At 41.9% G+C, this 24247-nt stretch overlaps 1 protein-coding gene across 1 annotated transcript in view; it reads left to right on the forward strand.

Annotated features, from left to right (window-relative positions):
- The first annotated feature begins 5785 nt into the window (after window positions 1-5785).
- Window positions 5786-24247, forward strand: part of LOC124593832 (glutamate receptor ionotropic, kainate glr-3-like) — a 53390-nt gene continuing 34928 nt past the window's right edge. The window contains exons 1-4 of the mRNA XM_047132180.1: window positions 5786-5826; window positions 6913-7162; window positions 17541-17883; window positions 22313-22529. Coding sequence (XP_046988136.1) covers window positions 5786-5826; window positions 6913-7162; window positions 17541-17883; window positions 22313-22529 — 851 coding nt within the window. The remainder of the gene's footprint in view (window positions 5827-6912; window positions 7163-17540; window positions 17884-22312; window positions 22530-24247) is intronic.

Genomic DNA, 24247 nt, shown 5'->3' on the forward strand with positions numbered 1-24247 from the left:
TGATTTAAGTGAATTTAAGGGGAAAACTAAGGTCACTGATGGCGGTTTGCGCCCACTTTGTAATGAATAGTGTAGTTTGCTGGAGCAAAGTGCTCTAAGATATTCCATTATCAATTGCAACTTTAGAACTGCTTCTCTGCTTGCTTTTCGTTCCTAGAATCCCAATTGCCTTCTATATACATAAATTATCTGGCGGTCAGGATACGCAGCAGTCTGTGGATGTCTGCTGATGATGCTACGATGTACGTGAGGGTGTCGACGTCAAGTGACGGCAGGAGGATACAAGATGACTTAGACAAAATTTCTAGTTGTTGTCATGAATTGCAGGTACGTCTAAACGTAGAAAATTGTAAGGTAATGCAGATCAGAAGGAAAAACAAAGCCATAATGTTCAAACACAGCATTAATAGCGTTCTGCTTGAAACATTCACCTCGTCTAAATATTAGGGAACTGTGTAAAGGGTGCCGCGTAAAGGCACTAGAGATATCCAATCTTGAGTACTGTTCGAGTGTTCAGGGTGCGCACCTGGTCGGACTGACGGAAGACATCTAAGCAATTCAGAGGCGGGCTACTAGGTTTGTAACCGGTATTTTCGAACAACTCTCAAATATTACCGAAATGCGTCGGGAACTCAAATGGTAATCACTGGAGGGAAGGCGACGTTCTTTTCGAGGGGAGCTATGGAGAAAAAGTTAGAGAACCGGCGTTTGAATCTGACTGCAGAGCGATTTTACTGCCGCCAACGTACATTTTGTGTAAGGACTTTGAAGATAAAAAAATGGTTCAAATGGCTCTGAGCACTATGGGACTTAACATCTGTTGTCATCCGTCCCCTAGAACTTAGAACTACTTAAACATAACTAACCTAAGGACATCACACACATCCATGCCCGAGGCAGGATTCGAACCTGCGACCGTAGCAGTCTGAAGATAAGATTATGGAGATTAAGGCTTGTACGGAAGCATAAAGGCAGCCGTTTTCCATTCGGTCTTTTTCCGGGCGGGTTTGAGTGATTAGGATGTGCACCTGGTCGGACTGACGGAAGACATCTAAGCAACTCCTCTGAGTTGTTTAGATGTCTTCCGTCAGTCCGATCAGGTGCACATCCTAAACACTCAAACAGTACTCAACAATGGGCGTCATTAAGTCCTTTATGCGGCCCCCTTTCCACAGTTTCCTAATATTTAATCGATGTGACTGTTTCAAGCAGCACACTACTAATCTGAAAATGTCTACTAGTGGTACAGGGTACACTCTGCGACGCACCATATGGTGACTTGCGGAGCATGTATGTAGATGCAGATACAAAAACTGATGGTCATGTATCAGAGTCACACTCTTCCTTTCCAGTCTTCTGCTGTCGGTGTCGTGTGGATGATATTTTTCCGAAAGTCTGATGATAGCCCTCCGATCTCACAGACTCTACACCCGAAGTTCAATAGTGCTTTGATTGTCACTTACCAATTCCGAAGGAACGTTATCTATCCCTTCCGCCTTATTGGATCTTAAGTCCTTCAAAGCCTTCTTAAACCCTGACTGAAGCACTGTACAATGTGGTACCATCACACGAGGAGATATTTCAAAATAGTTATTAATTGAAATGGCAAAATTGTCGATCTACCATTCCATATAATATGTATCATAGATATTCTGGATTAGTCGAGATCGGATTTACGAAATAATCTGTGATTGCAGGCGATGCATTTCAGGGAATGGTAGTTGTGGCCGCCCGACACGAGGGCGAGTGTGGCATTTTCAGCGGAGCAGTCTGGGAGCTGACTTGTTAGGCTTGTGAGTTAACGACCATTTCGCTCTCATTTAAGTATATGGCCGAAAGATTCAGACTTCAAGAACTGTGAAACAACCCTGTTGTCCAGGACCGGATGCCACGAAATGGGGAAACTCACCGGCGTCTATTGAGGCGTATGCGCTATAGTGTGCGAGTGAGACAGACGAGAACCTACGTCATAGGGAAACCCAGTAGAAGGTTTCTGTGGCCAAAGAGACGTAGCAGTGTTAAATATGGCGGACCTAAGATCGGCCATAAAGGAAACATTTATCAAAACTATTTAATTCTGTGATAATGCAGCCGGCCAGAGTGGCCGAGCGGTTCTAGGAGCTGCAGTCTGGAACCCCGCGACAACTACGGTCTCAGGTTCGAATCCTGCCTCGGGCATGGATGTGTGTGATGTCCTTAGGTTAGTTAGGTTTAAGTAGTTCTAACTATAGGGGACTGATGACCACAGAAATTAAGTCCCATAGTGCTCAGAGCCATTTGAACAATATTTTTGTAGCAAAGCAGGGAATTAAGCCACGGTAATTTTAATCAGCCATCCTTCTTGATGATTCAAATAAAACTTGAATATTGATTATATCTATAATAGTTTAGTACTTACTGTTAAAGTAAAATTAACAAGTTTCGCAACAAATACCTGAATGCTAAAATCTGAACGCTTTGGTCGATCTTAACGACCGACATTTCCTATAGAAGCGCTTCATTAAATGACAAATGTTGTAAATGTCAACACTGTAACTTTTTTGTTTAAAGGATATAGTAAATTTAAAACATCAGTATTTTCAGTTAAGCATCAGACCATCATTTCCTCTACACAAAACTCAATGAACGATGACAGCATGACACCTTATTGAGTCATTAGGTAATAGAATATTTGTTGTAAAATTTAGTGCATAATTCTTACTTTGTTCTTTAATTATTAATCAGAAAGCACATTGGTGCAAGGATACTGGCCGTGACATTCAAAGTTAAGAAGGAAATTGTATTGGTTTTGTGCAAAAGAATTTAACGTCTATTATGTAACGGATATTACTGTTGCTTTATTTAGAAAGTGAAACTGCTCAAGCTTTGATTGTTTAAATATGTTGAAATGTAAAATAATGTAGAATACGCTGTAGCCAATCAGGTGGACGGCTTCAGGAAAGGTAACTGCCCTACACAGTTGAGTGACGATGTTCGGCGCGCAGGAAACGCGGCCGGGGAAGGGCAGATACAGTGCGGATGCAGACACGAAAGCGGACAGTTCGGCTGGAGACACCAAAGGGTACAGTTGGGATTGAGACGCGAAAGCGGGCAGTCAGTCTGTAGCCAGCTAGGAAGTGAAACGACTTAGAGAATCTTGCGTTGCGTGGTATCGCAGGACTTTTCGTGTGGAGTATCGGATTTGTGTTTCGCGATGAGATTGTGAATGATCGAAATGTGTCAAATGGATATGCACTCGAGTGTAACCGTAACTCTAAATACGACCACTTTCGCTATTAGTTTGCTTTCTGAATAAAAATTATTCTAAACAAATCGCAGCTGTGTGGCCTATATCATTTATGGGTCGTTAATTTAGTTCCCGATATTATTAATACTGTTATTATATATTATGTTAACTTTGCATTTCGCAAACTTGCCATCAGTCAGACAATTTAACCAAAGGGTTAGAAGTGTGTAATTTAGGACGTGTAATGCGACACGTGCGGTTCAACTCCTAGACGAGTTTGAGCCGAGACATTTCGAGGAAGAGGAACCAAATGTGAGCCTGAACATATCTGGGATGTTAGTTCGCAGGCTGTTTTGCTTATCAGTTCTCAAAAGGGGTATTCGCGCTGCGGTATGTTACCGTGTAAGTTTCACTGTGAAAGCGAGCGGTAACCTATGATGGCATGTAGAATGTGGGTTAGTTGTGTGCAATAACGATACTTCATAATTCTTGAGTATTCGTAATAAAACATACAGTTCTTGATCTCATAACAATCATTCTTCTCAGTCGATTCAGTCATCATTCGCTTCGCTAAATTATCAACACATCCAGTCGGTTAATTATTAAATTCAAGGATAAAGTTGAACCAGAAATCGTAGGAATATAACAGCTCAGGTAATTTATAGCTGGATTCCGTATATCTTCCGTATTGACCCCAATTTCTTCTTCTATCTCGTCATCAGATATTTCCTCCCTCTCGTAAGGACATTCAATGTACTCCTTCCGCCTGTGCGTTCTTCACTTTGCGCGTAACACTGGTACTACTTTAGTACTCTTAATGTTGATGCCTTTTCTTTAATTTCACTAATGTCTAATTTCACTTCTCTGTATTGTGGAAGTCATTGCGACAAACATTTCTTTTTTATATTTTATCACATATTAGCTGCTGAGATTTTGCCTTAGCTTTCCTGCGCTTCCTGTTTATTTCATTCCTCAGTGACCTATTATTCTGTATTACTGCTTTTCCTGAGTATTTTCGTACTTCCATCCTTCCACGCTCAACTGATTTCTTCTTTCACCCAAGGTTTATACACAGTTATCTCCATAGTATTTATATATGTCTGTTCAAATTACTTGATTATTCAGTTTAGAGTACTCCACTTCTTTTCAACCCAACCGCCTACTGTGATATTCATTATTACAGTATCTACAGCCTTAGGGAACTTCAAACGTATATCGTCATTCCACAGCTGTTCAGTACCTGCTCCTTTCCTCGGTGATTCTTAAGATTCTCTTAAACTTCCGTCACTTCTTCACCATTACTAATTTGTGATCTGAGTCTGTATTTGCTACCAAATGTGCCTTACAATCAACCATCTGTTTTCAGAATCTCTGTCTCCCGATGATGTGATCCAGTTGGAATCTTCCACAAACCTTCTTTGATAACCAAAACTAAGTTAGTCTTCCTCCTTTTTCACCCCTATGCCGATACCAATTCTCCAGTCACTTTAATTTCTACTCTGCTTCATACTACAGCGTTCCACTCACCATGAATACTATACTTTCATCTACCTTTACACATTGTACTTCAAAGTCTTCATACAGTTTCTCTGTCGCATCACCTTCTGTTTCTGACGTCAGCAAGTGTACATGAACTATTGTTATTGACGTGGATTTGCTGTTGACTCCGATGTGAAAACGCTTTCACTGGACTGTTGGCGAATAATCACGCTCTACCTACTCTCATAACAATGTTCTCTGTTCCTATTAATACGTTCCTATACTTGTCTGACTTTATCTTCTTTTAATTCCTCTGCACTGAACCCAACTACATCTAGAATGCATCCCTGAGTTTTCGTTTTCAGATCTTCTAGCTTTCCACCATTTTAAGACATCTTACACTGTGTGATACTACTCACACAGTGTTACCATTTCGTTACTTATTCAATCTTTTTCTCTTCGTCACTTCCCCCTTTCCAGAACCCAGAATGGGAGACTAGTCTGGAGAGACCGTCACTAAAGCTGTTTCCATTACAGGACACACTCCCTGTGGATACGAATTATGTGTCTTCTATGGAGTGGTTTACGCTGCCGTCTGCATCCTTATGACGCTGGTTGGTGACTCTTCCGCCTTTTAGAGGTATTTTCCCAACCCAAGGGAAAGAGGCTGCTACAACCTATGTTAGCTCCTCTGCTCTCTTTGAAAAAGCAGTTGGCAGGACGGAGATAACTCTACACATCTTTGACTGATAATTTTTATTCAACGTCGGGACAGTGGCTGGGTTCTAATTAGGTACTCATGACGTTTCCATTACTACCTGAAAATGCTAACCGCAGACTGTGTTAAGTTTTAAAAACTGATTTGGTTTTCCTACCATAACATCCGAATTTTCTTCTTAATATTTATGCATTTAAATGTTTGCGTAACCTTCTTTTCTTTATACGAAGATAAAAGAAATTGTATTTATTCTTTTTTTCCCTTCCTACATCCTTAACGACGATGTCACTTAGCGCCTGTGCAAGTAACGATAACATATTAGCTCCTTTTAAAGTTTATTATATTTCTCTGAGTTCGTCGACATGCCGGGTGGAGTTCTCAGTATGGAAGCATTGATTGGATGGTGCGTCTATAATAATCCAAAACAAAGAAAGTACATTAATAACAGACAAAATAATACATAGATATGAATTAGTTTGTTGTTATCGTTAACAGACGGGTACTGCACAATGTTGAAAGCTTAGGGAAGGAACTGTTTTCAAAATATATCCTGTGTTGACGTACTCAACGCCCTAATACCCTATGCCCATCTCACAAATCCCTTAATTTCTAATGATTGTTACTATGAAGTCTCACTTTCATTACAACGATAACATCACATCATAGAGTAAACATCTTTCGTAATTTATAGGCTTAACAACTAATCTTCGTTTTCTTCACAGAAGCAGTAGGGCAATCGCGTGTTCTGGTAGCAGAAAAGTTGTTATGATGTTTCTTCGGTCAATTGTCTTTTCAGTCTATATTATAGAACAATCTGCAATTCTTTCATGGATGAGCACCATCTTTAATTATTTTACTTTAATGTTCTATCTTAAAAATATTCAGTTCGCGCATCATCATTTTTAAATATTCCTATTTTCATCAGCATGCAGCCATTCATACACCTCATGGAACTCGCTTTTAATCCACATATATCATAAAGATTTAATTATTCCTCAATTATGTTTCTGAGCTGTACGCACTACGAAATTAGTTTTCGGACTCCGTTAAAACTGCTTTACTGTCAGTGAGAAGAAAACGTTTTACAATGTCTCACTCGATTAAAAACATGGCTTACAATTCGTTAACAACCTAGCGTCTTTGTCCTTTATTGTTTAATGATAAAACTAATTCTGATATATTTTAGGTTTGTGAAAAGTAAAGATGGCAATAATACAATACTAATCCTAATCTTACAATGGAAGGTAGCAAAATTTGGAAGACGAAGAGTAACATCAATATAAAATTGCATTAGCATTTGTCAGTTTGGCTTTGAAAACCACATTTCAGTCCTTAAAAGAGTATTTGTTTCCCATGATTACAATGCAAGAGGAAGTGATTTAACTTAGGGATCTATCACATTTTTAATCTGATGTATTTCTGTGAGCTTCGTTATGTTGCTTATACCAGAAATTAAAGCTGTTCACTGAGGTTTCGCCTTGTCCACCAGCTTTGAATTGGTAACACTGAGGTTGACCGGGGAAGAGACGTGGCGTGACGAGCTGGTGGTGGCACGGTGGAGGCGGGAGCTCGGCTTACGCCCGCCATCTGCGGACCTCTATCCCGGCGGGTTGGCAGACCTACACGGGCGTCGGGTGATACTTGCAGTACTCGACTACCCGCCATATGTCATACTCAACAGCGACGCTAGTGTATTCGATGGCGTTGAGACACGCATCATTTTAGAGCTCATAAAAAAGGTATGTCGTAGTAGTAGTAGATTTATTCATCCGTAGAGCTCTTTTTACAATGATATAGGCTATGTCAAGGTATTTACAAGTTTAGACCAATGTAAAATAAGCTATTTCGTATCCACATACACTTACAGGCTTCTAGTTAGAGACAATCATTAGATTTTCTCCTGGTATACAATACTTTTTTTACAAAGAACTTATTACATAATGTAATACCACACTGTTCACTCATATCTCACTACCAGTCACTGCACACACTATACACACATTGTTTCATAACAAATCACTCACTACACACACACACACACACACACACACACACACACACACACACTGGTGATCTCTGGGCCATTTTCTGTACCAAGACTTCCCATTTGCTATCCTCAAAAACTTAGTCAGATTGCTTTTTGTCAATAATATGAAAAGGTATATCTTTTCCGTTATTGGTGGAGTTTCACTGTACTATAGTCCACTCTGGAGAGGAATCACCACGAATCCTATATTGCTCTGAAATCTGTCATGTAGAAAGAATATTCATCAATAGTTGCAGTGAAATTATAAATTATCACCAATTTTCCGATTTCATCCGACAGCAGTCTCATGAATATCCGATCATTGTCTTCAATGTTATTTTAACCGCTGTGAAACAGAATAGGATGTATACACTCATAACAATGTCGAATTCAATTAATTTTCAACTCCACATGTCAACGAGCTATATGTATTATAATATATACACGTAACTTATTTTCTTCAAAACAAAGAAAAGTGGACACACATTGCATTACAAATGAGCAACAAGTATAGTTGATGAAACATACACTGCTGTATCTTTATATGAGCCTCAGTTATACAACAGTTAAACCAATAGTTCCATGACTACTTTTTGGTACATGTATTACTTCAGTCCGGCCTGTCCAAACTATTGACACAAACTCCCTTCAAATGACCATCGCATGTCCACTTGTTACAGAGAACACACAGCTTAATGATTTATTTGTCCCGTGCCCTACCACACTCGTAACACCTTCCTCTTTTTCCCATTATGTCCTCTTTCGGCCTATATACTGTCTTCTTCATACCACGCAGTGGAAGTCCCTGCTTCATCATCTCCTTAGGTACCTGAGGTGTGCTTGACATCACCTTTCTATTTGGGGCCTTATAAGTTCCCGTTCAATATTGGTTTGAAAAGTAGTTCTCATTAGTGCTCTATCTTCATTTTACTGAATTGAACTCTGAAAAGTAAATAAATTACCTATCGAAATAGAAAGACAAATGGTAACACGAAAGGTCGCATGGATGGTAATTGTCAGCCAGAGAACACAACCTGGATAAACTTATTTTTGTACTACCTAAAATCGGCACGTTTAAACAACAATGGTCAAATACAGACCTTTAAAGTGGAACACGAAGCTTTACAAATTCACGTCTGTGAAAAACCCATAAGGCCGACGACATAGAAAAAAGAAAATCACCGGTTGGCATGTATCACCCGCACAACTACTCAACGAGTAATATACAGCTGCACAGGAGTTACCTCCATATTTTAGAGAATAAAAAAAGTTCTGAGGATTTATCATACAACGACTGTGCCTCTTTGAATGAAATCATTTGCAAAAAATCTCGCTTCAGTACAGGATGTACATAAACATTGTACATATGTCATTTTGAAGAGAAACTCTGAAAGTTTTTTTTTTCTACAAACATTCGATGCGAGAACCATGAGTGAAACGGCAGACGTCAATCGAATTCTTGCCATACCCCTCCCAGCATGGCATCGTCGACTGTGGCAGTCGCTTCGGTATTCTCTCCCGGAGCTCAGCTGCATCGCGTGGTGGAGGCGGTACATACACCAGATCTTTAATGTGTCCCCACAGAATAAAGTCACACGACGTGAGATCTGGTAATTGGGGAAGCCATTTTATGAAACAGCTGTCCTCTTCTGTAGCACGGCCGATTCATCGATGTGGAAGCTCCGCGTTCAGCTCCCAGTTGAATGGTTTCATAGAGAGCTTCTGTCGCAGGACGTTCTACACTGTCACTGGAGCCATTTTAAGTTCACGGGATGCACGACGCAACAGTTTCTTTGGACTCCTTATGAATGTCTATCGTACGCGCTCCACATTCACCTCACTCACACTGGGACGTGCGCTTCTCTTTGGCAGGCACAAGCAACCCGTCATAACGAATTTGTTCTGCCAGTGGTAAATGGGCTTCCTTTTGGTTGCTTCTTATCGTACTTTGTTCTAAATATCCGCTGAACAGCTGTAGCACACTTGTTTTTGTCGAACTCAAATGTACAGGAAGCTCGCTCCGCACCTGAACTCGCCATGTTTGCGGCTAGCGTTGACTATAGGCAAAATACATAACTACGCTTTTCGGTATACATGAAAAGAAACTTTCAGGCTTTCTCTTCAAAATGACATATGTATAATATCCGCACAATGTTTGGTTTTTGTGTAATAAATAATTGAAAGTGTACCCCCACTTTATGTGCACCCTGCATCTACCATTTATAAATAATGATTACTGTTGTGATCATATGTAGCCAACGCACAAGGACAGAATGAATTTTGTTCGTGACCAGTCACCAGATATAAATATCAGAGGTATCGTTCTGCTCTAAATTGTAAACCAAATTTCGATACTTGATCTACACAGAGCAATTTATGAGCCAACATCAACCTAACCCATTGTTTTTGCAATGTATTTATGCATCAGAAAACACTTCGAAATTTCGTGAAATGAATTATTTATTTACTTTTGATGCAGTACGGCAACTATGACAAATAACGAAAAGAAATTCCATTCTTTATAAAGAGAAGATCTCAAACTGTAATACAGACATTAACTTTTGTCACTAAATAGTTTTCTCAAAAAGCGAATAAGTCCCTCATAGTGGAATCAATGGTATCTCTCAGCATCGTTAGCTGCATTTGGCAAGCAGTACTGCAACAGGAAAGTCACATGCAACGAGCTTGTCTGTACAAATAAAAGCGTGAAAGTGCACTTGTTGAAGAGATAATTTCTATCATTGTACCAAAATAAACAGTACTATTCCCATATTTAAATTGTCTTTATTACTAGTCTAAAAATTGTTTTAGTTTGGTTAAAACTGACATCAATGTCAGCCAAACATTATAGTACCTAAGATACTAGTGCAGTAACTTTATCTTGCTCTACAACATGTATTCCTCTGCTGATTATGCTGTGTCATGGTGTCTACATGACACTTCTATGAAACAACTTGTTGCAAAGGAGTATTACACATTTGTACAGGCGAGGAGTAAGGGTTTCTTTGGTATCAGCTGCCCAAAGTCGGCCGTACATTATAGTGATGCCATGTAATACAAAACGTTTGTCATCTTCTGCTCATAATGGCAATTCTTGCTGTCACACAGTGGAGGCTATGAGACGGTTCATCCTACGTGAGCATCATTTTACAATAAACTCTAACAAATTCGTTCATACAGAAAGTATCACGTTGCTCCACACATTGCTATGTTACAACAGAACTGTAACTAATTTGGATGGTTAGTTTACAGGGTGGAGAAATGTGGTAAAATGACATGGTGACTGATATCATCCGAAATCCATGGTGAGAGTATATGTACCATAACCAGTCAGTAGGTTTCAGCTCCAAGATCTCAGGTAGTATTATAAAAGCAGACAGTATACGTGCCATTACTTGGAATTGAATATCAGCTATATTAAGTGTCCTCAGTTACAGATAAGAGTCTAACAGAACTGTAACAAATTGTTCCACGCATGGCCATTGTACAGCATAATTGTAACAAATAATCCCATGTCGCAACAATATTGCAACAAGCTGCCTATGTACAGAATGTCTGACATCTTATACTATCACAAAGCGGAGAAACCATGAGCTACATGGCACCCATCACCTCATTTCAAATAAACTGTAACAAATTATACAAAATTTGTCCATACATTGTCATGTTACACCAAAGTTGCGATAAATGGCCGTGTGCATAACTATGTTAGAGGCAAATTTCAACAGATCTCTTCATACGTTGCCATACTGCAAAAAAAATGATAACACATTACCCCATATATCATCACTGTAACATGAAATTGTAACATTTAGCCTCATATGTCGACAACTGAGCTAGCTGAGGTTTGTTCCAACAAGTTACATTGTGTTCCAACAAGAAAACATCATTGGTTAGCTAGTTTACACTTATCATATCTATCAAATCAAGATTTGTTCCAAAAAGCTAAGTGTTTATGTCATTAAGTTGAGACTGCAGGCTAGGGTGACATACATGTCTTAGCACAGCCGCCTTTACATCACACCAACTTGGTGAATTAGGAGAGAAAGTGTGGGAGGGGCTGCATGTGTATTACATCAAAGAGGCTGCGCTGAGATTTACACATAATGATATTTCCTGGCAGATTGAAGCTGTATGCCGGACTGAGACTCGATCTCGTGACCTTTGCCTATCACGGGCAAGTGCTCTATCACCTGAGCTACCCAAGCACAACTCACGATCCACCCTCACGGCTTCAATTCTGACAGTACCGTGTCTCCCACCTTCCAAACTTCACTGGGGGGTTGTTTCCAGAATGAAATTTTCACGCTGCAGTGGATGTGCGTTGATATGAAACTTCCTGGAAGATTAAAACTGTGTGCTGGACCGAGACTCGAACTCGGGACCTTTTCCTTTCTCCGTGTGAGGACGGGTCGTAGACTTCTAGGAGTTGTAGAGGGCACTTCGTAAGTAAGTTGTTGATAGAACCGTATGCAAAGATGCACTGTTTGGTTGTAAAATAAATTTGAAGATCGGATAATTTTCAGATCTCCCGCTTCACGGCACGCACAGAGCGGAGACAATTTACTCCTACCTGTGTTTCCTACAGAGGCCCTCGGCATGGGAAATACCGCGAGTACTCGTCATCGAGCTATCTTTTACGTGACACGGACGTTCTCTTCAAAATCTGGAGTTCGGCGCGTCCGTGTAGCACCACAGTAAACCCTCCTAGTTGTGACTTACCAGCTTCTAAACAGCCGCTCCTACACTCGAACGCATGTGATGTCATCGTTACGATTAGGACTGATGATGGCGCCTTCATCTCAGTTTTTGTGCTACCTTGTAGCTGTAGATTTTGCAGTGATTCGACCATTGAACTTAGTTTTTATCCAAACGGTACATGCCGAACGTGGGTTCCTTATCAAAACTTTATCTACACTGTCTAGTCACATTAATGTCTTTCTGGACGATACCAGCAGGAAATTGGAGTCATGTTGACTCCAGTACCATGGCCAGCTGAGCTGGGGTACTTGGTTGAGGATCCATGGTGCGAAATACCCCATCGAGGTGGTGCCATTTCTCGATAGGATTTGAATTCGAGGAGTTAGATGGGCAGGTGAGTACAGAAAAACTCGGCCTGATGTTCTCAGAACCACGCACCTAAACAGCGAGGTGTGTGACACGTCACTTTCTCCTGCTGGTAGATGCCATCGTGCCGAGGAAAAAGGAAAAACGAACTGCATATTGCTGTGGAAATGGTCCCCAAGGATAGATTCATACCTGTATTGATACATTGCGTCTTTCAGAATGACGCGATCACCTACGGAATGGCACGAAAACTTCCCCAAACCACGACGCTACCTCGGTTGTTGGAGGGTTTTCCGTCGTTACAAGCCGTACACGCCAACGCCAGTGTGTGCATTGTAGCATAAAACGTGATTCATCAGAAAAGGCCACCTGTCGCCACTCAGTGGACCTCCAGCTGAGGTATTGGCGTGCAAATTTCAGTCTTCGTCGCCAGTTAACAGCAGTGAGAAACGGTGGAGGAATTGTGCGGCTGCGGGGGCTCATACCCAGAAACACCGCTGAATGGTCGTTGAGAAGACAGTGAAGACAGTGTTTGTAGCAATTTTGTTCATCTGGGCGGTCGCTGATCAATGGCTGGACGTTTATTTGCCCGTACATGTCTCCGCAGCCTTCATTTATCCCTGTCATAGAAGGCTCTTGGTAGACCACTATTGACTCTGCGCCTGGCTTGGATAAATCGTTTTTCCATGCGCGGTATACTTTCACCATGATAGCATCCGAACAGTTTACAAATTTAGCCATTCTTGACCCGAAAACTAATAATCATGCTCATTTGGATGTCACATAAATTGCTCCATTCCCGAATTACGACAATGACTGCAATGTTTTCCGTGCGTCCCCCCCCCCCCCCTCACCCCGCGCTCACCACCCTGTCACCGACACACGCTATATACCCTCGGTCACTAGTGCTGGCACCTGCCATATATGAGTGGTGTGAGCGCGGGGGGGGGGGGGGGGGGTTGATCTGCTATTCTGTCATTCTGTGCAATGGATTAATCTGAGATTTACCATTTACCCTGTGGCTCCTGCAAGATGCAATTTCCACCCCCACTACTACAGAAGTCAGACAGACGCTCCTAACGTTCTAAACAGAAATGCCTGAAAAACTTTCAGCAATAAATATCTTCTGGAGTCGTCCGCCGTAAGGAAATGACACAAAAATTCACAAAATTTCTTACGTAACTAGTGGGATACTTGGGTACTGGAGTAGTGCTAGTTAGTGTAAGAAAAACATGAAACTAACGAAAATTATTATTTATTTTGCAAAAATTCTGAGAAATCACAATGGCACTTTTAGTTATCAATTGAACAAGTTATATCCTGGTTCCTTTCGGAATGTGAAGATACCTCTCAAGGACAGGATTCGCTAATGAAATTTCTATACAAAGTTTGAGATTGTTACTGACTTGGCAGAATGGCCGAGAGGCGCGCCTACTCAACTTGAATAATTATCCTTTAGAATGTTGCTAGGTACGGTCGAGGCTGTCAAGTGTCAAATGCAGTGAAGTGTACTGTTGTGGAGGAAATATGGGGCTTGCAATAGCTGTAGCACACAATACTGTAAGCTTGCGATGACTACTGTCTGCACCGCTCGCTGCTGACAAATAAGATAACTCTCGTTCTATCTGGATTGACCTTCGCCACTCAAACTCTCCCTATGCCTTCATGAAGTCAAGGATTCCTATTCGCCCCTAGTCTATTGGCATGGTACACTGGTCAGATAACCAGTCCAACGCGATGCCATTCAAAAATTCGCCTGCAGGCGTTTAACTATAACTCTGTCTGTTCACACCACACAATAAGTGTGTTGGCCAACACAGTAAACAACGCTTAATCGCAGTGACTCAATATAGAGTCGAACTTCGATTCGCTCTCGACAGAGGTGCTGTCCCAGTGAAGTACTGAGGAGAGACTTGTTCCTTGCTCCAAGAGCGACAACGGAATGGAGCCTCTCCATGCCAGATATGAAGGGGTATATCTTTTGGTCTCTTCCATTACTCCTTCAGCTCAAGGTGTCAGAAATATCGTCTGCCAATCAGCATTGCTCTTCTAAAATCGGAGAATCACATTTCGTTTAAGGCGACCAATGAAGAAATCTGTAGTATCGGCGTTTGGCGTTAGCTGTCTCCCTGTGATAATCTCTGAAATTGTGTGCTATGTGTAAAGAATGCGTAGGTTGGACGCTCCCACACAATGTAGCAGAATTTGCTTTTAAGCCAAACACGGGGTCGTTCCCCCTTTCACTCTGGCAGATTCTGTCTGCTCCACAGGCAGCTGAGGTTGACTCGTCCTCTGAAGGGACCAGCCTTCCGGTGTGTTGTCTGCCTCTCTCAAACTAATAACTCCTGTGACCAGCGTGTCTGGAATGTATGTGTGTATGCCAGCATCGAGTATTTCTACCCCGGTGCGCACTTCTTATTTGCATATCGTTTACATGAATTCATACAACATTGACTTTATGCTATCGAGTTTGGGTTCAAATGAAGCGCTTTGATATGCGGAATATGATTGTGAGGGCGGAATATGTAAGCAATGAAGGTCAGGAGACCACGACGTCTTACAGTGGTTATTGCACGTTGAAGTCAAACATAGGTGGTGGTCACGTTAATCTGACTGGGTGGTATCTTATGTCCCCTCTACAAACCCTGTTTAGGTAATACTTCTTAATATGCTATCGGAGTCATTATGCCCAGTCTCTCCTATAAGGGAACCGGGAACTGAAAATCCGACGAAAAACCAATTTTCTTTTTATTGGGTTAAGCTACACCTCGGGATTTTCTGAATCAGAATACGTATATTTTTGTGTGTCTGGTGCATGTTAACTGTAAAGAAGGAGCGTTTTCTAAACAAGGGCAAGCCCCTTTCTGTCTGCCGTACACTGATCTGTGTTTATCACGGCAGCATCAGACATTTTTGCTTTATTTATTCTTTGACCACTGATTTTCAAGTTGGTCAACCTCGTGCTAAACGAGTGTACGTAAAAGTTGAAAATCAGTTCAGTGCTGCTTTCATTTAGCTCCGTGTAGTGATTTTAAACAGCATTTGAGTTTAAGAAGTAATTTTTTTGTATTTATAGGTATATGCTGCCCGCGCAGATCGTAAATATGGGCAGAATAAAGAAGTATAACAGTTGAAATAAGTATAAAGGTAACACAGGACCTCTGTCATTCTCACAGTTCAAAGGACACCAAATCATGGCGTAAGTATCAGAGAGTTACTGTAACTGGTGATGTATATACCACACCTCCTAGCAAAGCCAGTAGCAGATGTTATAACACTTGTATATTGAGCCTTAGCTAGCAAACATCCGCTTGCTACGAACGGGATCGCTTGTTAAAACTGTATTGTGAACCTCAAACCGCCTGAAACAGGTGTCGTATGCAGTGTTGTCTTTCAATGGTGGGTCAGTCAGAAGGCTAAAGTTTTCAGTGATAAGGGCATAGAATCTGGGGTGAACATGAAAAATGTGCTTTTGTAAGTTGACCTGATATAACTGCAGGAGGTTGAAGAAAGTGCGCTAGAATTGACAAAAGAGGGCAGAACTGAATATGGTTCAAATGGCTCTCAGCACTACGGGGCTCAACATCTGAGGTCATCAGCCCCCTAGAACTTAGAACTACTTAAACCTAAGGACATCACACACATCCATGCCCGAGGCAGGATTCGAACCTGCGACCGTAGCGGTCTCGTGGTCCAAATACAGATACACGTAAACAAGCAGAATACGGCGCTGCGGCCGGCAACTCCTATATAAAACAACAAGCGTCTGGCGCAGTTGTTAGATCGGTCACTTCTGACACAATGGCAGGCTATCAGGATTTAAATGAGTCTGACCGTGGTGTTATAGCCGGCGCACGAACGATGGGACACAGCATTTCCGTGGTAGCGATGATGTGAGTATTTTCTCGTACGACCATTTCACTGGTGTACAGTGCGATCAGAAATCCAGTAAAACATCGTATGTCGGACATTGTCGCGGCCGGAAGAAGATCCTTTAAGAATGGGACCAACAACGACTGATGAGAATTGTCGAACGTGACAGAACTGCAACCCCTCCGTAAATTGCTGCAGACTTCATTGTTGGGCCATCGACAACCACTCAACGAAACATCATCGATGTAGGCTTCCGGAGACGAAGGCCCACTCGTGTACCCATGATGACTGCACGACACAAAGCTTTACGCCTTCCCTGGGCCCATCAATTCCGACATTGGACTGTTGATGACTCGAAACATGGTGCCTGGTCGGACGAGTCTCGTTTAAAACTGTATCGAGTGGATGGATGTTCACAGGTATAAAGACAACTCCATGAATGCATAGATCATACGTGTCAGCAGCGAACTTTTCAAGCTGGTGAAGGCTCTGTAATGGTATGGGGCGCGTGCAGTTGGAATGATATGGGACCCCTTGTACGTCCAGATCGACTCTGACCGGTGACACGTACGTAAGCATCTAGTCTGATCACTTGCATCCATTCATGTCCATTGTGCATTCCGACAGACTTGGACAATTCCAGCAGGACAATGCGACACCCAGTACGTCCAGAATTGCTACAGAGTGGCTCCAGGGACACTCTTCGGAGTGTAAACACTTCCGCTGGCCACCAAAGTCCCCAGATATGAGCGTTATCGAGCATATCTGGGATGCCTTGCAAACTTCTCATCAGAAGACATCTCCACCGTCTCGTACACTTAAGAATTTATGGACAGCCCTACACTATTCATGGTCTCAGTTCGCTCCAGAACTACTTCAGACGTTAGTCGAGTCCCTGCCAAATCGTGTTTCGGCACTTCTACGTTCTCATGGGGCGCCTACACGATATTAGGCAAGTGTACCAGTTTCTCTGACTCTTCAGTCTATAAATAACACGGTCTGAAGAAAATAGGTAAACTTATGCATCTTCCAAATTTGGTTTGTTTTGAACGAACGGTTTTTGAGAAAAGTGTACCAACGTTGGTATGGTCAGCCACAGGAAATTCGCTCATGACCTTGACCCTTAATGTTCAATTCGCGGTTGCTTGCAGGTGAATGCAACGTGGAGCCTGCTTGAAGATACAACGTATAAGTGGGGCACAGTATGGGAGAACGGCTCTGGAAACGGTATGCTGGGCGCCGTGGCGGTGGACGAGGCGGACCTCGCGTTCGCTGCGGTCTACCCCTGGTACCCCGAGTACCTGTTCCTGGAGTACTCGCGGCCCTATATTAGGGCCGGCATCGCGTGCCTGGCTCCGCGGCCGCTGCTGTTACCTGGCTGGCAGGTCCCCATACTGCCCTTCTCACCTCCCCTGTGGGCGGCCGTCGGTTGCTCCGTGGTTTTCGCCACGGCTGCACTGTATGCTGTGAAGAAACTATCGGATCAGGTTCTTGGTGAGTTGCAGCTCGGTTGTCACCTTCCAAGTGTTAAATGCCATAGTTATAGAAAAGAGACGAGAGTTCAGTTCGGAAACCCATCTTGCTTTCGCAGATTTTGAGAAAACTTTGGACAATGTGAGTACAGATATGTTGAGGAATGTCATGGCTGAACGAGGATATCTCATCTCATAATTGCTGTTAAGAGTCTGAATACAAACACCGCTAGTGTTATATAGATATGGAGATATAGCAACAAAGCCAATGAATACAAACAAAAGGGATACGACAGAGATGCTGTATTCCTCCAGCACTCTCCAATATACTGTATATACAGGGTGTACATTTTAAGTTGACAAACCAGAATAACTCGAAAAATAAGCTTCACACGAAAAAACGTGTAGAACCCAAAGTTGATTATTTTCGAGGGGGACATCTTCTGGTGCTAAAACTATCCCACCACCCCATTTTTTATTGCAGAATCAGATTCTACATAAAAAACTACCTACATTTTGTCTTAAACTTTTTCTTTTGTTTCTTGGTAGTTGGCACTGTAATTCAAGAAAACCCATGTTCTCATTTTTGCGTGGAATATGGTTACAGACAAATAAAAAATACTTAATTACTTCGTAAATTTTCATTCGTTAAAACTACAACTGTGCCTCCCTCCGCATAGGGCGGGGTTTGAGAGAGCGGACCGCGAAACAAACAAAATTTATCCGAATCTGCGGAAAAAATTAATATGTGGGTCAACATTTGTAAAAATCTAGTCCCTCTCTCTCAAACCCCACCCTTTGGGGAGATTGAGAGAGTTTTAGTTTTAGGGAATTAAAATTTACGAAGTAAATAACTATTTTTTATTTATCCTTAACCGTTTGCTCGCACAAATGAGAACATGGATTTTCTTGAATTACAGCGCCAACTAACAAGAATCAAAAGAAATGTTTAAGACAAAATGCGCGTAGTTTTGTACGTAGGATCTCATTCTGCAATAAAAAAGGGAGTTCGCATTCGAAATTTTAAAGTTGCCTCCCGCCCCACCCCCAGGGGGCTAGGGTGGCGGGCTAATATTAGCTCCAGAGATGTCCCTCTCGAAAACAATCAACTTTGGATTCTACACATTTTTTCGTGTGAAGCTTATTTTTCGAGTTATTCTGGTTTGTCAAATTAAAATTAACACCCTGTATATAATACATATGATTTAGAATGGAGGCCGCCTTTAGCAAAACACAGTTTTGTTTTATATCCCAAACATGTTTCACTGCAGGTATAGCATCATCAGTAGGCTTTTGTTTTATGGTTTTTGACCACATGGTGTGGTTTTCCTGAGGTATTATGTTTGTATGGCGTATGTTTTCTTTCACAGTTTGACATGTTTTCTTTTTCCTTGTCTTCTTCACTGTGAAGTTCTGTATATTGAGCTGTCAGTGTTTCACTGTTTACAGTGGTTTGGGACTTAGTAATTTTCATAAAATGGTGACTGGGTAAGATATAATCAGAATATTAAGAGCACGACCTTTGCCTTGCTGTGTTTGGTGAAAGGAAGGAAACTTAGAGTGCGGTTGCAGAATTAGTGGTCTTCGAACTATGGCCTGAATCAAGTGTTCCTGTGGCCTGTGGTTCTGAGGCGTATTTAGCAAGTATCAGTCTCATTCAGAAACGCAGCTAACTTGAAGAACTTCATAAGATAGTAGTTTTCTCCCTCAGTAAGAAACAAAAAAATTGAATCAGTAATATTTTTAGATGTGTTTGATTTTAGCTCACAGTGGGTTAATTCCGTCGTGAGCTAAGTGGTTTGCTTCTTACCTCAAAGCAGAGGGGTAAGTATGCAGTCATTGCGGCGTTAGAGGACGTTAGATGATGGATATTTCATTGCTGGTCTTGTAATACTGACAATCAAAAAACCTCCGCGTCTGATACACATCAACTGCTGTGGTATAGTTTCTTACACGGAGGTAACATGGACTCGTGAATGACGGTGATCTTCAATTGCAGCACCTATCTGTAGCAAGGAACATTAGGTTAATGAAGGCTGTTGCGATTTAACGCAGTTAGTAGAAGAAATCTGAGATGGTATCTCATACTCAGTCGTGCATTAGTACGAATTCCATTACTAATCTATGTCATTGGCACCCTTAATAAAATCAACAACGCTTCACTACGCAACTGTAGTGCCACAACTGTAAGTTAGCTGTAATTGGCAGCAATCTGTAACGGAGAACAATCGGCATGAAGTGTTCCGAATGGTGACGACTTTCAACGGTCGGTACTTGGGGCCAGTGCCCACCTCATCTCATCCTTACTATACCTAGTCTATTGGAGGCTCGTAACATAATGATTTATGGAGATTGCCAATTAATAATAGGGTCGGTACGTATGTGGCCCCCGGTGCTGCCCCACTATGTCAGTAATGGCTCTTGAGGGAGAAAGTTAGATGATCACTGCTTTAGGTACTATAGTCTTCATTTATTACAAAGTGACAACAGCTGATCACTGATAGATGAGTTCGGTAAAGTTGGAACAGGCTGCGGAGTGTAGAAAGACAAGGAAGCACTTTTCCGTAAAATCCTTCTGGGTTGGTGGATCTATTGTTTGAAATGTACCAACATGTTGGCCAGTCTGTAAATTCCCACTGGTTAGTGAGTAGTTAAAGATGGCTTAAATACCTGAGAATATCTTGCCTTCGGTGTCCCTCGACGACTGCATACATGAGCTAAAATATGCTTGTTCAATAAATACAGGATACCATAATGGATTTCACTGCAATGATGGAGGCCAAGTACGTAGATTTAGTCACTTCAAAACCTGTATGTTATGAGCTCATGATCATTCTTCGGTGTAATACCCCTCGTTGTTACTACTACAGCTAAGTGATCGTAGTAAATACTACACTGGAGATATTTCCAGATGCAGTAATTTGATAGAAATGCGTGTGTGAGGTCCACTGCATTGTTCAACACTAATACTCAACAAAGTACGAATATAAAGTCACATATCATTCTGCCTTTTGTCGTATTAAATCAATCTGTTTAACACTCCGAAGTCACTGCACTGTTCTAATATGCTGTTTACGAAAATGTTGCTCTATTGTAAACCTAAACCTGAATCATGCACCAAGACCTTATTTCAACTGTACGTACGGATCTGTCCTCTAGTGGGTCCAGCACACATCCCTATAACTATACTCGAGGTCGAGTATTTATACTCTTCCAACAATGTACTACTGAATATAATTATGTAAAACATAATTTATAATATGAAATAGTTTAACAACATTTTCAAACACTCTATAATATTCCGTACTTTGCTAGAACAAGTTTAAGACATTTTCTAAACACCTAAATATCACATTAGTATCGACATTGCAGAAATAAGCATTCTAACACTGCTAAACGATCAATTATCTATATTTTGTTAGTTAGGCTCGAGATTTAATTCCTACCATTTACAGATGATGAAAGCGAAATATATTATTCTTTTATCCAGACATTTTCCATGTATTAATTTCCTTAATCTGATTTTGATTGTTTATGATACAATGGGTATTTTAACTACAATTGTTTAATATTGCTATTATTCTTCTGACACCCTTTTTCCTAGTATCTTAAAGTAATTGAATTTAATTATAGCTGGAGATATAAGAGTATTGATCTAGTAATACATAATGCAGGGGTGGTAACCATAAGCCTAGAAAGCTACAAGTCTTGCGGTCTTCTTCAGTGTAAGCACGATTACACACTGATAACGGCCGCATACAGAGTCGTCAAAGCGTTGGCATGTTTTAAACGGGACGCTTTCTACTTCTCAGAAGAATTCTAGGCCTCCGACCTTGTTGGAACGTATATGCTGATAGAGGTATGGCAGTGGAGCGGGGTCCTAAGAAATTCGTACATCATATATTTCAGCTCCACAAGTTCGAAGGATGTATAGGATTTCCGAACATATTCCAGAATTTTTTTGTAGTAATGAGTTCGTGGTTGTCTTTGATGAGGGTTGGCGTTTGAAGGAGGCAATGATGTATGGATAAACAATGCCCTTTTCTTCTGTCAGTGTACTGACTGGTTTGATGCACCCCCCACAATTTCTTCTTCTGTGCCAGTCTCATCATGTCGTTGTAGCTCTTATATTCAACAGTCTCGATTATTTTTTTGTTGTATTCCATTCTCTTTCTTCCCTATAGATCTTACCCTCTACTGGTACCTCTAGCATAATGTCTTATCACATCCGCTATCGTCAGGTTCCTCTGTCGGTGTTTCCCAGTTATTCGTCGCCTCGCCCATTCTGCAGCGTAAGTCTTCATTTTATTAATACAGCAAAATTATTATCTTTAGCGATAATAGTTCTGATGTACTGCAATATAGTTATTTCTAGTAATTAGTAAATAACAGCTTTCGTCTGCTTACCTTTTAAATGGAAGCTATCCTTGTAATTGTTGGCACCTTTTCAGGTACAGGCGGTGGGCCGCCAGGCGGGCGATACTCCACAGTGGAGGACTGCTTCTTCCGTTCTTTGGGCCTGCTGGTGCTACAGACACCTGACTTGGAGCGTCGGCACACACGTGTCGTGGGCCCCACGCGCCACGTGCTGTCCTGGCTGCTGATCGCCTACCTGCTCGTCACCGCCAGCTACGGCAGCGGACTCTCCTCCGTGCTCACCATTCCCAGGTATCAAATAGGACAGTTAACAGCCGGTTACATTCAGAAGAGGAGTGGGGCTTCAACAAAGACACTGGTTGCACGAAATTTAGAGCATTTCATAGGAAGGTTTACTACTGTCGTCATTAAGCGTGCAGCAGCTACGATAGACCACTCCAAATATGTCCAGGCTAGTGCGGTTTTCTCTAGGCTATATCAGATTTTGCGTGAGACTTAGTAGAGTAATTGAGTGACGTAAGACGGGTGGAGTTTGACCAAACAGTAACAAGACAAGAGTACCGCAGTCACTAGTCCGTCGGCGGTAGGAGAGGTGCCGCATACCTCCGTACTACTCTACCAAATGTAAGGAAACACGCAACTCAGGTAATAGTCCATACGTTTCCTTGCGCGCTTCCAGCCCGTCGCCACATTTTCTGTAGCTGTGGCCATCAGATATCTTGCTCATGAAGATATTCAGGCTTTTACAATATAGGTGATAGTTGAAAAAGAAGGCATGGTTTTGATCCTTCCAAGAGCTCACGATCCGACTTCGGAAACATTACGAAGAAGTTCGAGGAAGTCGAACTAAGAGAAATAAAGTACGCCAATGCCAGAGGTCTGCAACTTACGAGAGAAATGCAACGGCTCAAAAGACTTATGGAAACATGTGTATCAATGTCCGGTACGTTAAATTTGATTTGATACAGGCGGTACCTGTGCTCTTAATGTATAGCTTGAGTTATTTGCTTTTAATGTGTGCAAAAACTGAAGTCGTTTGCCATCCATCGGCTGTGATACGCACTACGATATGAGGCGCTGCCTCAGATGGAAGGCAGTATCAGTGTCTCAGGGGACCCATTGTTCTCTAGTAAGATGCACAGACCCCAGTTGTGATTTGTGGACGTTGTCTTCAACCAAGCACATCCAGTACGACTACGTAATGCAGTGGAAGTTGCAAGGCAGTCTGTTTGATCAAAGAACGATGGACTTAGTCATACCACTGCAGATACCAAAACCTCTCCATATGACATCCATAAGCTATGGTCGAACTACAGGAAGACAGTTCACGATAAAAGGCGAGTTTTACAAGATTGACAACGCATTAAATGCCCACCTGAAGTGCTATATCTGGCCATCTCTGCGTTTCGCTGTTGTATGGCTACCCCTCAGAGCACCGCAAGACAACTTTAGAAGGACCTCTGGAGCCTGATATCCAATCGAACTGTAAGGAACAGGTTACAAGAGAAGACCGTACGACTCAGTCGTCCAGAGTACCTTGCTTGATGCAACATCTCTGTCTTTCCCATGTCAATTGGCAACTTCGTCACTGACTACTGTTCTTAGTGTAGTTCACAATTGAGTACAGATTTCCTCTGACGTAAGATTTTTATGTCCGTGGGTCGAGACGCCGTGGTGAGCGGTACCTGTCAAATGTTGGCCAGGAAATAAGCAGATTTGGCAAAGGTCCTGGGGTGGTGTGGGGATGCATTATGGGTCTTGTGGTTCTCCATAATCGCCTTACCGCCTCCTAGAACATTTAATGTATCCTTTTGGACCATGTGGTCACTGCTGCAAGCGGTGGTTGCCCTATATGCACTATAAAGCTAGGGCCCATGTCGCGAGCATCATCAGGGGTGTTTTGCGAACCCTGGACATTGAGTTAATGGAGCGGCCAGCGGTTGGTCCCGACCCAAATTACATCAAGCCTGTCAGGGACATGCGTGACAGACGTGTTATTAGCCATCATT

Source organism: Schistocerca americana, chromosome 2 (assembly GCF_021461395.2).
Source record: "Schistocerca americana isolate TAMUIC-IGC-003095 chromosome 2, iqSchAmer2.1, whole genome shotgun sequence".
Taxonomy (NCBI): Eukaryota; Metazoa; Arthropoda; class Insecta; order Orthoptera; family Acrididae; genus Schistocerca; species Schistocerca americana.